The sequence below is a fragment of the Hippoglossus hippoglossus genome, chromosome 9, assembly GCF_009819705.1.
Source record: "Hippoglossus hippoglossus isolate fHipHip1 chromosome 9, fHipHip1.pri, whole genome shotgun sequence".
Classification (NCBI taxonomy): Eukaryota; Metazoa; Chordata; class Actinopteri; order Pleuronectiformes; family Pleuronectidae; genus Hippoglossus; species Hippoglossus hippoglossus.
The window spans coordinates 5,269,649-5,284,762 of NC_047159.1; the positions used below are offsets into that span (position 1 = coordinate 5,269,649).

At 45.1% G+C, this 15,114-nt stretch overlaps 1 protein-coding gene across 3 annotated transcripts in view; it reads right to left on the reverse strand.

Moving 5' to 3' along the window:
- Positions 1 to 13,732, reverse strand: part of LOC117768146 (neurogenic locus notch homolog protein 1-like) — a 42,258-nt gene extending 28,526 nt beyond the window's left edge. For all 3 annotated transcript variants that reach the window (XM_034596275.1, XM_034596274.1, XM_034596273.1), the window contains exons 1-2: positions 13,472 to 13,732; positions 12,564 to 12,636 (exon numbers count right to left, since the gene is read on the reverse strand). In XM_034596275.1, coding sequence (XP_034452166.1) covers positions 12,564 to 12,636; positions 13,472 to 13,529 — 131 coding nt within the window. In that variant the 5' untranslated portion in view covers positions 13,530 to 13,732. The remainder of the gene's footprint in view (positions 1 to 12,563; positions 12,637 to 13,471) is intronic.
- Between the last annotated feature and the right edge of the window lie 1,382 nt (positions 13,733 to 15,114).

Here is a 15,114-nt window from a genome sequence, read left to right on the forward strand (position 1 = left end):
AAAAAACATCTTTTCTGCAAGATGTATTGGTTGAATAATAAACGTCCATTCTTTATTTATGAATCTCATTTTGAAATTAGCATTACAAAGAGTCAGGTCCTATATTTTCACCGATGCCATCTTTCTCAGCCCGGCAGAGGTTAAGACAACACTTCAGTCCCTCTGTGCTCGTACTGTGCTCATCCATCAGCTGCCTGGTAAGAGCTCGGACCAAGAGGACTAACTATCTGTTTCCTTTAAAACCACGGCCCTGCTCTGCCCTGCTGCTTTTACAACACAGCAACACGGACACGAGAAACTATGCTCTGAACGGGACATTCATCTTTCTACTGTGACCCCCCCCCCACGAACAATGTGTGTGAGGCTGTAAAACAGTGGTCTGGAACAGAGGGAGGAGGGGGGGGGCACAAACTACTGAGAGGTTTCTCACAGGTTGTGTGTGTCACAAACGTCCACTGGACAAGTTCCCAGAGACACACACACACACACACACACACACACACACACACACACACACACACACACACACACACACACACACACACACACACACACACACACACACACACACACACACACACACACCAGAGGCTGCAGATCACAGGGACACAGTCGCACATTTACAATTACAATGAGAGGAGCTGAAAGCGTCCCCTGAGGATACGCACGGCTCAACAAAGGGGCCACACACACAGCAGGCACACACACATACCTACAGTGTGCAGCTTCTTTTACACACATAGACGTAGACACAATCTCTCACACACACACACACACACACACACACACACACACACACACACACACACACACACACACACACACACACACAGTTTGTAAGTTTACATGTTTAACATTCACATCATATTCAATTTATTGATTAAGTTATATATAATTTTTCATTATTTCACTCTTCCAGCTTCTTAATGTGATGATTTTCTCAGTTTTTTTCAATTTCAATTCAACATTTGATTGTGAGATTTTAAGTTAGCTTTGTAAAAGTTTGCTTATTTATATCAAGATTACACTTTTTTATAACTTATAAAACTTAAAGGTATATTTAGACGATATCTTAATGAGTTACTTATCACCCAAAATAGGAATCTGGAACCAAATTGTACATAATCACAGATATCATTCCCCTGAATATGTTTTTTTTTTATCTAGGTCCATGAATTCTTCCCTGGGTGAAACACCTTCATTTGCAATGTTAAAAAAAGTGAATAAAAAAATCCAAGATCCGCACAAAAATGTACTGGGTTCTTTCCCGACTCATCCTTCCACCAAGTTTCATGAAAATCACTCCAGTAGTTTTTGTTTAATCCTACAAACTAACAGGCAAACAAACAACCGCCGATGAAAACACAACTTCCTTAATTGTAATTTCGGGCATTACCATAAATGCATTGAGCTCCACCCTCTCCACCACATTCCTGTTTTCATCACCTTCAGGGGTTCAGTCCTGTTGTCGACAGCGCTGGGTGGCCGAGCAGGCGCGGGCATTACAAAAACAAAGAATCTACTCAATACCACTGGAGACATGAACAAAAAAAAAAGTCTTTGGTATTTGGAATTCTTCTTCCTAATCTGTTCTCGGTAAAAGTAGAGACACGAGAAAAGCAGCCATCATGGCAGCGGCTCTCAGCGCTGAAATGTGCTCGCTTCAACCCTTTTGTCAGCACTCATTCATCCTGAGGACAAGGCCCCATCTATACCACGGCGTTTGAGCTGCGAGCCAACATTATGGCAACTTATGAAGCATCATGCCAACAACTCAATGCTCGTTATTCTCCCCCCCCCCCAGAGAGGATTTGCTTCAGCGTCAAACTAGAGATGGGAAGAGGATGAAACAGAAGAGCTGGTGGAACAACCTCTGTCAGGAAACATGAAAGATTTGTCAAACCGAATTCCTGCACAGAGGAAAATTACACAGGGAATGTCTAGATATGAAAATGTCTTTTCTGTTTTTTCTACACTTGACAATCAACTGCTCTGTTTGAATATTGTTGTGTTTTTACTCTCGTGCAGAAACAATATTGTGCATAGAACATCCTGTCGACATCAAAGCGGACTTCCCACGACATGAAAACACGCCGTCGCTCTCAAATACCTGAGCAGAGCCAACAAGTCTGTTAGCCCCGAGGGGGCTGGCAGGACCCGGTCCCCAAACATTCCCAGGGGGGGCCAGCCAGTGTGTGTGTGTGTGTGTGTGTGTGAGTGGGGGCCAAGCCGTGGCCCCTCTGTAGGGACAGGCGTGTGTTTAGACAGGGTCGCCCTCTCAGGGGATTAGACGGCCTTGGGACTGTGGCAAGGAAAAGAAAACATCACATGCTAGGCTGCCCGCTGCACAAACAGTAGTAGTGAGTGGTGGTGGCATGTCACCGCGTCCAGAGCAGAGAGTCGGTGGCGCGGAGGCTGAATTTATATGAATCAAAAATCACAAACGTACGACCCAATATAATGTTCTCTATCACAAAAGACAGCTACAGTAGGTTTTGATACAGTAAATGTTCTGAGAGGAAACCTACAAAGAAATTAAGGCCTTTTAATTGTAGGAAACAATCGTGTTTCGATATAGGTACTGACCCAATCAACCAGACATGATGCACTGACTGTGAGACACCGACTGGAAATCTGTGGGAATTAAAGCAATGGCATCAGATTATCATATCATTATATTATGATAATCAATATTGATATGTATTGAAACTATAATGTAATCAAACATCTGTTAGTATTTAAATTCATTTGAACAAACTGCAGAGGATTTGATCTCAATTTGAATTTCGATTTTTGGAGAAATTGATGAATCTTTAACAACTTCCAATGTGTTTTTTAAACATGGGGCCACAGACATCATATCTGTTGCAGATTCACTTTCACGCAACTTGTGATGGAGCCACAAACTCCTCCAAATAACCACAATCTGTGGTTGCAGGACATTGGTGTGTGTGTGTGTGTGTGTGTGTGTGTGTGTGTGTGTGTGTGTGTGTGTGTGTGTGTGTGTGTGTGTGTGTGTGTGTGTGTGTGTGTGTGTGTGTGTGTGTGGGGTTTGGGGTGGGGTGGGGGGGGGGGGGGGGGGCTCTGGCTGCTAGAAGGCCAGTCCAGTTAAGCCCCAGCAGTGGCGGGTGCTGAGGTCGTGAGGCGCCACACGAACTCGCTGGAAAAAGGTCGCAGGGAGCAGGTGTGCATGTTAATGAGGAGACGGCAGCTGCTGCTCCAGCCATTCATCCCTTATCCCACCATTCTGCCTCCTTCCTCTCCAGGGCACCCCCATCCCACCCCATCCTGCTACTGTCCGAGAACCTATACACTCCCCAAAAATACGCTTTTTAATGTAGGAATTAATCAGAATTAGTCATTTATAGAGTAACTATTTTATTTTGAGACATTGAGTCGACAGTGGTGGAGAAAATATTAAAAATATTTATCGCCTGCTTAAAATTTTAAATCGATTAAAATGTGATATAAAAATATTTCTTCCAGCGTTGGTATGTGAATGGCTGCTTCCTCTGATGGCAAAGAAATGAGGAGAGAGAGAGAGAGAGAGAGAGAGAGAGAGAGAGAGAGAGAGAGAGAGAGAGAGAGAAGGATGAGTGGGCCCATTGTTTCTCCTCCCCATTCAGAGCTGACCATAGGCCGGGTGTATTCAGCTGTTACACCTCCTCTTTCCTCTCCCTTTTCTCTCTTCCTCTATCCATATCCCAAAAAGAAATCTTTCTCCAAATCTCCTTTCATTACATGTGGCTCATCCCTGAATTTTCCCCCCTTCCCCCCCTGTTCATTATTGGTTTCACTTCCTCCGCTCAAAGCCGCGTGGTCGCTGGCATCCGCCCGCTCCGCTCCGTGCACCTTCTCTCAATCCCAAAAAAACCTCTCCAACTTCTTTTCATTTGCAAGACTTTAGGATTTACAAGTCTCAACTGACTACCCCTCACGCCCCCTCCCAAAAATAAAAAAAAACTTTCCTCCAAGCTGCTCTGCAACTTTTAAGCGGTCGGCAATGTTTGATGCCAAAAAAGCGTACGGGAAAAGAAAAGCTTAAAATCCAAAACACACACAAGTGGTGGGGCAAACAAAGGAGTCTGGAAGAAAGGGAACTGGTTTGGTTGGGTTTTTCTGGGGGGAGAGAGAGAGAGAGACAGGGGCTGCCAGCTCATAAGGGATCTTGGTGTTTACTCTAAAGAGTCTCCTGTCCTGATTCCTAACCCGAGCAACCTCAATGGAGAGGCTTGCTGGCAGCCTCACTTTATGGCTCCCTGAAAAAACTCGCACCGGCTTTGAAACCGGCACCTTCCCCCGCAGAAAAAACAGCCCAGCGTCTCACACCAAGGCCCGAAAGACAAACAGATAGAGCCCCCTGGACCCTACCTCGGTGCACGTGGACGCACTATTCAAACACGCCCTGGCTGAGGTGCAGGCGGCAAGTCAACTGTAGCACACGCTGGGCAAAGAATGCTAACAGTTTGCTCTTTAACTTGGCGAGAGCACGTCAAATACACGCTCGGCACAAAGTGTTTTTTCACAGGCGTCGGGCTCAACTGTCTCAACGGGAGCTCGAAATGTACAAAATAAGGGAGCGATGAGACAAAAGATGCTCAACGACTCTTTTATGGAGTCTTGCTTGTGTTCAAAACAAACAGAGCAACGCAGCTGCTCCAACAAGAGAAATCTGCCGGGATAATCTCGACAGCAGCAGGTGAACCGAGCGGCTGGAAAGGTAAATAAAGAAGACATGAAAAGAGGGGCACAAATCAGAAGCTGAGCAAATATCAGGTGTTTGGAAGGTATCGTATAACTGCAGGACAGCAGCGGAATTATATCCGCGGTAAGGCCGATACTGTTATTATCTCCTCCGTCATCCCTGCACCAATAGCCCCCATTGTTCCCCTCCGCGCTCACTTCTGTGCCCAGGCTCCTATTCGATTGCTGCCACAGTAGCCCGTGGCAACAGGTCTGCAACACTGATGGGATGCATAACAGGGCCGGGGCGGCGGCTCGAGCCTCCAGCAGATGTTGTGGTGACATCTGACCCTGAGCCAGGCGTCACTCTAAAAAAAAGGGGCTTTCCTCGGTGTCGGGCCAATCTGCCATCTGCCATCTCTCTGAGGTCACACACAGATGGGGACAGAGGCTTTGAACGTAATATGCAGGCTACACGTGCACTGTATACAAATACAAACCTGCACTCGTAGCTGCACAGGCTTCACTCTGCGTGGCTTTTAAGAAGCTTATTGAATTAGATTGTGCATTTATTCAATTGTTCAGCCACATAAAGCCGTGTGGGAGACAGAATCAGTGTCAGGCTTCATTTCTGTACGTGACATAATTAGGAATATTTAAGGATAATACCTTGTTTACCATTTTTTGGGGAAAACATCGCAAAAGACGATCCATGTTTAGACTGCGAGTTAAGGGGAAAAGTCCAGTTTAATCAAATTTAGGCCTTATTTTCTTAGGGTTTGTGTGAGTTCAACTTATGTTTGACTATCCTGGAATTTTGCATTAAAAAATTCCTAACGGCGGTCGAGTGGGTTTGTTGATGACGTTTCTGTGACGGATGCAAAACTGCAAAGACAAAAGGAATAAAAATGTCTCAGGATGAAAAAGAGGTCGCATGCACAGAGAAGATGCAGATGGAGATGTCAACAACACGGTGTATTTATAGCTCTGAACGCTCTGGACACTTTCCTGTTGTTAAGAACGGATCTGATCCGTAGGCAAACTCGGGGAAAGTGTCAGGACCTAATATGCTGGACATTTTCTAGAGTTCATGTTTGAAAAATGGCTTTCGTTTAAGCAAAGTTGCCAAGCTCCCAGATCTCAGAGATGACATAAAAATATAAAAAATATAAAAATAGACTGTTATTGAATAAAGTGGTTTTATTATCTCTCTCTCCTTGGTGATGAAGACCTTAAACCCGGAGTCAAACTGTGTTAGTGGAGCATGTTTGTACCTCTGCTCGCCCTCCCCTCGTGCCTCCCGTCTCCCCTCCACCTCTTCTCATTTCCTGGCTGTTTGGTTCTCTAAGTCCCCTTTAGTCCCGTCTGATCTGTTTTACAAGCATTGCCCAGGGGGGCTCTCTCGTCTCCTTCCCTCTCTTCCTTTTGTCCTCTCTTGTGTTTTCCTCTCAAGCGGCATATGGACACTGACAGACTCAGCCACCACTCGTGCAGAAAAGTCAACGGTGAAAATGCGCGCTGGGATTCAGCTGCACATCACACAGAGTGACTCCGCTGGAATAAAAATAGCTCTTTGGTTAAAACCATAGCTGGCACAAAAACAGGGCTGTTGTTTGTTGTGGAACCGAAACCAAAGTTACCACCAAATCCTCACTGGCCGCAGAAATTACAGGGGAAGCGCTGCCCCTCTTTCTCTCTCTCTCTCCTTACATCCATCCCTCTTTTCCTTCCTCTCTAATAGCACAGGGGAGATGACCTGGCCAGCCCACATCTGGCAGCCTTCATTAGAGACCCTGTATGTTTGGGTGTATTATGGACACAGCCCATGGGAAAGAGACAGCTCCCCCAGGGATCAACACTCAAGAGAGTGTGTTTGTGCATGTGTGTGTGTGTGTGTGTGTGTGTGTGTGTGTGTGTGTGTGTGTGTGTGTGTGTGTGTGTGTGTGTGTGTGTGTGTGTGTGTACTGAGAGTTACAGCAAGCCTAATGACTTCTGCCACTGCTTGCTTTACGAGGCTGGGAACCACTTAAATGCTTTACGGGTGTCTGAAGGTGTAGCTGACAACAGGACCCTCGGGTTGTTCATGTGCTTGAGCCAGGGCGAAGCTAAACTGTCCCATCACCTCATCCTCCAGGCGCCATAAAACAAGACCGGGATCAGGCTAGTTTTAGATTTGATATGATTTGTAGTTACAGAAGCATCTACTTTCTGTGGCCTACGAGCTGATTTACGGGTGGAGTTGTATCCCTGACAGGTCTCATTTGTGCTGCCTTTATGCATGAAAAGAAATCTGTCTGTTTCAAATGATGTAAGCCTGCATACTTCCGCTGAAGGTGAAAGTTTCTGACAACAGCAAACATGACGACATCGGAGGAGGTTGGGATAATGAACCTCTTAATAAGAGGCGAAAGTGGATGTTTGTCCCTTTGCTCGGGCGAATTCTTGTTGTTTCTTACCACCGGCGTAAAGTCCCTCCACCATTGTTTGAATTTCTTCCTTGTACGATTTCCTGGGGTACCGCTCGTTTGTGTCTGTTTCATCCATGAGCTTTAAGAAGACGTGAACAAATACAAATCTGTAAACTTTGAGCATTAATGAGTCTTAATCTAAATATGTATGTATTTACGTCCATGTCTTCAGATTTGTCTTAGTTTTCTCACACATCATCTTTCTCCCATAAACCTCTGTATAATGTCGAAGTGGAAAAGTATTAATGGTTCCTTTTGACCCTTGGCTCAGCGACACAGTAAGTTTTCATGTGTGGATAAGTGTTGGACTTTATAATCCTTCCAGGTACTGTCGTTTTTTTCCCTCCCTGTGTAACAGATATCCTGAACAAGCTGCTCCATTTCACTGCGGAGGCATCACGCTCCATTCTCCCAAATATCCCTGCGACTGAATGTGTGTCGGGCAGCGAGAGTGACTGAAGGCTAAGAGCAAACGCTGGCAGACGAGCCGGTGCGTTGCTGTGCGGAGCTGAATGGGCAGAAAACCACAAGTAATCATGGGTATTATGGAGCACGCTGCTGTGTGGACGAGTGCACGTCCCTACTTAGCTGTTCTACTAAAATCCAAGACAGGTGGTCTGACTGGAGGAAAAAAATCTGAAAAAGAATGAGGAAGTGTGGTTTGTTGCTCACACACACACATACACACACACAGTCTCAATGCGATCAAAGTTTACGTGATTTTCTTGGCATATACCAACCAGAGCGGCTCAAGTATCACCGTTTTCCCGGCGCTATGAGGTTCCCCACCACTGAGTCGCTTCATACGGCCAGAACACCGATCGGCCCTCTCACCCGCAGACTCATACCAAGGAGGGGAACCCGACACGGGCGGCAGCGGCCATATAAAAGCCGAGCGCTGTGTTTTTTCTCGTCGTGTGATGATATGAATCAGATACAGCACCTTTTCTTCCCCCGGGCCGCTCTGAGGCTGCTTCCTGACTATGAATGGAGGGTGTAAGAGGAGGGTGGTGGGGGGGGGGGGGGGGGGGGGGGGGGGGGGGGGGGGGGGGGTTACGATGGCTCATCTGACCAGAGAGACAGAGGTGCCATTGAAGAATCCCCAGAACCGGAGAGACAAGGGGCTCACTTTCACCGAAGTGGATGTATACTGTAGCCGTCGCTGCACATACCAGCGAGGAGTTATCCACTGCTCGTTACCTGAGGCTGCTCTCACCCAAACACAGACAAAATCTTTAAAAAAAAGCCTGACAACAGGATTTAAGTGTTGTCAGTCCCCCTGAAACCTGAAGCATTTTAACCTAAGTGGTCCAGAATATGTCAAATGTCCAAAGCAAGGGAAGGGCTTCAAATTGTGAAAGTTATTGGATCCGCTCCCGTAGCTCTCGTGATTTTATCCCTTGGACTTCCAGGAATTCTTGAATGAAACTTAATTCTTGACATTGGCATTAGCAGTTTAAAAACATCAACCCCCCCCAACTCAAGGTCTGCTAACGTCAACAACATCAAGCTCTGTTTGCTGCTGAAGCCGGTGAGAGGCAGCTGAAGCTCCAGAGAGAAAGACGGGATTGTTTTTATCAAGCAATTTGAAAGTTTGAGAGCACATTTAATTCGTAAGAATAATGTTTTTAAACAAAGTAGAAGGGACAAGGTTCCTGTCTTTATGCAAGAGACATGGAAATGCATACACCTGATGATTCTGTGTTAATCTGTTGTGCGTTTCTCGCAGAATGTGACTCTACTATCAACAGGCTGTCAGAAACCTGTTGTACTGTTTCATCAAACTATCTGATGATGAGAGCATGTGATCTCTCCGCGGCGTCCGTCCTCGCTCCCGAACCGGCCCGTCTGACGTCTCTCATCCCTGCGGGTGAGAGAATCGTGCCGCTGGAATCTCTTGAGAGTTATTTCTCCCCGATCTGGATTGGCTCAGCCCCGTCGCTGCGCTCGGCTCTCGCTGCTGCCAAGCCTCTGCAGTAAATGAGAGGCCTCCTCGAAGCTCTTGTGGAGATAAAGTTCAGTCGGTCGGGATCTCGCTGGGCCAGATACGGGGAGCGGATGGTATTTATGTTATGGCATGTCGAGGAGGCATCTCTGTCAGACTAAATAAAACTGAAACGCCACTTACTGGAACTCAACATAACACTTGAGTGGGTTTTTGATGGAGGAGAAGCAGCTCATAATTCTGTCATGCATGGAGTGAGGAGGGAGAACAAAACAAACCTCTCTAAGCTTTTCGGAAACGCAGAAAAACTTTGATCAATGACATATTAACTAGAATGACAACAGTTCCCTTATGAAACCACATTTAAATCCACAAGATCCAGCTTTCTATTTGGATCTGCACACAACTCATGCATCAGGAACAGCAACACCTTGAAACCTCTCTCCAATATTTGCATGACAACGATAGCAAAGAAAAAGGATCAAAGGATCGAATAGTAACATTTAATAAGTTGGCATCATACTAATTTAGAGCTGATATAAAATTATGCCTATTGGTTTATGATGACGTCAGCAACCCCGGCAACTCAAGTACCAAAATTTCCCCAAGTGTCTGAGTTGTTGTTTTTGTGACTTGAGATGACGTTCACGTGAAACGTCCTAGTCAAAAAACACACATGAACGCAGAATTAAAGAAAGTGAAAAACTAAATTCCTGGGTCTCTCCGGATACACACCACAAAAAATAATTCGCGTAAAAAACAAACAAACTTAACCAACCAACAAACACACAAACAAACAAACAAACGGGTGAAAACAACCTCATTGGCCGAGAGATTATAAACCCTTCACTGCACTGACAGACCTTTAACACTCCTGTCTGAGGAGATACTTCAACACACTGAGCTTCAAACAGGATCCACCTGCTTGTGATCACTTCTCACTGGGCATGTCCTGATGTTGCCAGATGTGCTGCTCCACCAGCTGCACTGACCGACCCAACGCACTCGCTGTGGAAGTCGTCAATCTCTGAGACCGTTTACAGGAAGTTCACGGAAAAGAAGTGACGTTCACTTTGCAGCTCCAGTTCACAGGTGAATTATCGCGTTCGAGTCCGACTCTGTAAAACTGTTGTATAATGTATTTTATGGCTCCGGAGGACGGAGCTTTGTCCAGTGTGAGAAAACGACTCTGACCGTGTCATCAGGGTTAACATGGCTTAGGTTTGAGACCAGTGATTCAGCTTAGCTAATACTGGGAACTTGACCATTCTCTCTCTCTCTCTTTTGTGTCTGTCTATTTCCAAGCTCCACAACTTTAAGCAAGAGTAATACTACATTTCTGGAATGACTCTTTGACCCTTTAACACTAAGATTCCTCTGCAACTGTTCAAATTTTAACCCCGACCTCACAGCAACTAAATAAAGATGGAATATGTCAAATAACTGTGACAACCACAGACTTTATATAAAGATGGACGACATGACCGCTCCCAAAAGTGAAGCCAAAGCGTCTTGATCTCCCCCTGGTGGCTGGCGACAGCATAAGTCATGAACCTTGCCTCCTCCATGTTAACAGATGGGCCAAAGATAGTTTTTTCAATTGAGGTAGTTCTCATAAGTTTTGTTTTATTTTGTTATTTGATGCCATAAAAATCAGCAGGACCTTGATACCGCGGCATACTAGAACCAAGAAAAAAGAAGTTGTTTTAAATCGCTGACTTCTTTTTGACAGTTACAGCCTCACAGAGATCAGGTTCAAATGAGTGAGGCGGAACAGTAACTGTTTTATTTGGGGTATGTTGTCTGTATGTTTTGGGTTCATGCACAAAGACGGCGGTTAGCAGTAACTCCATCAGGGCAAAACACACAAGGAAGAATGTAACAGTTCCACATCAGCGGAGCCAAAAATCATTAACATGATGCTGAATTTCAGTTTTCACAGTTAATCAATCAGCTAATTATTCTTCTGGCTTATCAATTATTCACCTTATCTATAAAATACAAAACTGTGGCTAAAAAAAAATACCCATCACACAACCCAGGGCCTGAGTCAAGTCCAGCTTAATCCAAAATGTACAATCCGAAAGGTAATCAGATTACACTACTAGAAGAAAAATATTTAACATTTTTCCCGTAAATCTTATCTACGAGTTTCTGCTTCGAAAGTTTTCCTACGAGAACTTAATGACCCCTAAACTTCTTTTCTCAGGAGTTTGCAGCCCTCTGGTAGCATAATGACAACTAACAATAAGAAAGAAATGTATTAACACACACACACACACACACACACACACACACACACACACACACACACACACACACACACACACACACACACACACACACACACACACACACACACACACACACACACCTCTTTTTTCCTTCTTTACAATGATGCCCATCTCCATGTTTAATTGGAGAAGTCTGAGGAGGAGGACAGTGCAGCAGCACAATGCTGGCTTTGTGGCACAGTGAGGAGGTGAGGTTGCGGGGTGAGGGGGAGTCGGGGGGGGGGGGGGGGATTAATTGACGAGTGAATAACACAACCAGACCAAATTAAGACATGGCGGTGGGGGGGGAGCTGCCTGGTTCTCGAGGCCCTGAAGCTGTCTGTGACCCCGGCTCGGCCCAATCGTCCGGCGGTCAGCGACAGGGAGACGACACTGGACTCTGGCTGGTGCTGCTCACGCCAAGTCAGACACACAACTCACAACTCACAACTCACAAAGACGGGCTGTTGATGCTTGGAAAATAAAGGGTTCAGGGCAGATCAGGTTCACAAGTGAACTCAAAACATCAACCCAAATTAAAAGAAAACCTCAAGAGACAAAGTGAGGAACTTGTCTCAGGTTAGAAAACATCTAACATCTGCCATCTGTCCAGAGGAATGAGAGGGAGAGAGGGAGAGAGGGAGAGACTGAAGGCCATTGAGGAAGGGGACAAAATCCCAGGAGAGGGAGAGAGAGAGAGGGGGGGGGGGGCGGCAGACGGAGGGTAGGAGGACGGGGTCTGAGGGTCTCTCTGGGAAGCCTCACCCAGATTAGTCACACAGAATTAATCGCAGTGGAGAACAATGGTCGCCGAGCTTCTGGCAACCCCAGCTGTCGCTCCGTGAAAGAAAAGAAAAACAAGATTTAGGGCTGCGAGAGTTTTGGCCGCAGAGGGGAGAGTGTGGTGGCAGTCACACACACACACAAACACACACACAAACACACACAAACACACACAAACACAGTGACCCCAGTCCCCATCAATGTCCACTCATCTCTGTCTGTGCTCTCTGACCATTTGCCTCCCAGAAATAGCAGCACTGGTATGAGAACTCCACCTTTAGAGGCCTCACATGTCAACCAAAAAATCTGAGTCATCTCTGATTCCACAAATCCCACATTTCCAAATCCCCCCCACCCCCTTCACTCATTGGTTTTTACATAAAAAAAAAAAAATGCAGATGTTGGACTTACTTGCACTCTCCGGTCCCATCTGGAGTCGTTTCACATTTCCCCTGGTTCAAACACGACTCGGTGCATCTCAGGCCTGCGGAGGGAGAGTTTTAATACACCTGCAATTCCCTGAAACATCTGAAATCACTACTTAGTTACAGTTGGAAGTTATTGCAACACGGGAAGTCGGTTGCAGCAAGAACCATCCAAGTTTTTTTGTTTTTCTCAGGGGGCAAATAAGTGGCACCGGTATTACTCCATAAATGTGAAGCGTAGGTGTGACTCTTGCCACCTGGGAAGTGCAGTTTTCTGCGGTGAACAGGGGGTTTGACTCTGGTTTGGCAGCAGAGTGCTTCTCCCTGCAGCTGCCCCAACAAAGAATGTACCATTTGTGGGAGCAGCACAGCTCTGCAATAATAAATAGATGCTCTGGATGCAAAATGCAAAGGCATGCGTTTTGCATACTGCTGCGAAGAAGTTGGAGGCTGAGGGGTGATGCAGTTTGCAGGAGAGAGAAGAAGAAGAAGAAGAAGAAGAAGAAGAAGAAGAAGAAGAAGAAGAAGAAGAAGAAGTGGGCTGGAGAAAACATGATGTTCAAGATGCAAACAGGTGCATGGAATTCTATAAGAAACTCGTGTTATCTACCAAACCACACTGCAGATACAGATTCATTCATTATGAGTGTGTTATAAGTTTAGAAAAGTATTACAACTTGTACACAGTAGAGGTTAGAGTTAGTTGTGGAGCTGAAACTATGAGGAAAGTGAGGAAAACCTGCAGGATAAGTTATAAACATGAGGGAGAAGTGAGTTTCAGTGGATGAGTTCACAGAGAAAAGTTGCCTGTTGTTCATCAAACTTCAACAAATCAAAACTACGTTCTCTCATCTTGTTTGAAAGTAATGAAAAGTCCCACGAGCGCAGTCTCACCTCGTGTTTGTCCGATCAGCGACAGCAGGAGAGTTAGTTTGACCAAGAACATATACATTCCTTCTGGTTTAAAACGGTTTCACTAATCCACGTGGCTTTTTTCATAGATCCGATAGAGTGTCTCCCAGCTCCGGTAGAAAAAAAATATCAAGGAGTCGGTCAAGTTTCAGTTCATCCTCCGGTGGATCCGCAGAGAGAAAGTGAAGCGTCCGTGTGACGCTCGAGATGTTGTCACTTCAGCTCCCGAGTTGGGAATGACTGGAGGGACTCGCGCTTCTCCGTGCGCGGCGCCGAGGGGCGTTCTTCTCCTCGCATGCACACGCGCACACAGACACACACACACACACACACACACTTGCACATTCAGACACAGACTGAACAACCTGATGAAGAGATAGTGAGGAAGTTGTTTTTTGTTTTCTTTAAGGAGTGATTCATTCATTAATGAGTCTGAATCACTGGTGCAGCAATTAGTCGCAATTACTAATTAGTAACACTTATCATGTTGTGTCTCTTTTTTTAAAGTTAGGTTTGTTGTTAACACAGTGAACAATAAGACATTAAACACATCTTCTGAGCATTTGGGAGTTTATGTTATGCACTGTAAATATAAATGTTTGTTTAAATCTGCTTTACTTTGCTTGTATTTCAATGCTAATGTAACATTGTGCTAAACAAGTGTCTGAACTTTTTGAAATTAGGAACAGTTATTATTCTTGTTGTTGTTGTTGTTGCTGCTGCTGCTGTTCAGACAACATGCATCTAATCTGTGTGCAGTTTGTGAGCTCTTGGTGTCGTGGGTCATCTTAAAGTTGATTATCCTAGTTGGGAGACAATTTATACTAAACCATGAAAAAAAATGAAAGAAAAAAACTTGTGAAAAACTTAAAGTTACAAAAAAGTTATAAAAACTTTTGTAAACCCCAAATAAGGGAAGAAAAACCTCAGTAAAGAAAATGAAGAACTTAGAAGTAAGCAAGATGAAGTGGAAATCAGAAATGAAAGTTGCAATGCTAATATGTAATCCCCATTATTGCTCAATTAAACTTTAACAACCACTAACCAGAGGAATATTAGTCAATAGACTCTTTCAACTTTTTTGATTTCATGGTACCATCATGTAACTAATATCCACCAGTTTGACATCTGTAAATATGACCTGTCTGTAATCACTCAGATGAGCAGCGACTACTTGAATATAACCTTTACATTTTTTACCTTTAAACAATTAAACAGACATTTAACTGCTGGAGTTTTCTTTACATGAAAACAATCACAGTTCCCCAAAGAGAAGCTCAAGTAAACCGAGCTTGTGTCTGAAATCCACATCGTTCCTGCATCAGGGCATCACAGCCTGACACAGCATGGAAACCGGCCTGTTAGCAGTTAGGATCTTCTACGCTGATAAATAACTGCTGACAGCGACTCGCATCCATTCTCACTCAGGCCGTCTGCAGACTCAGCAGAAGCAGAGGTAGATTCCCATCAAGTGAGTTTGTGAACGGAGTCTGAGAAGTTTCACACAGGTAACTGCTGCCGGTGGACACACGTGAGCTTGTCTCACTTTACTGTCGCCTCAGCAGTTGTTTGTTTTGACAGAGTCCCGCCTCCCCTTCACTTGGGAATAACAAAGAAATAATAAT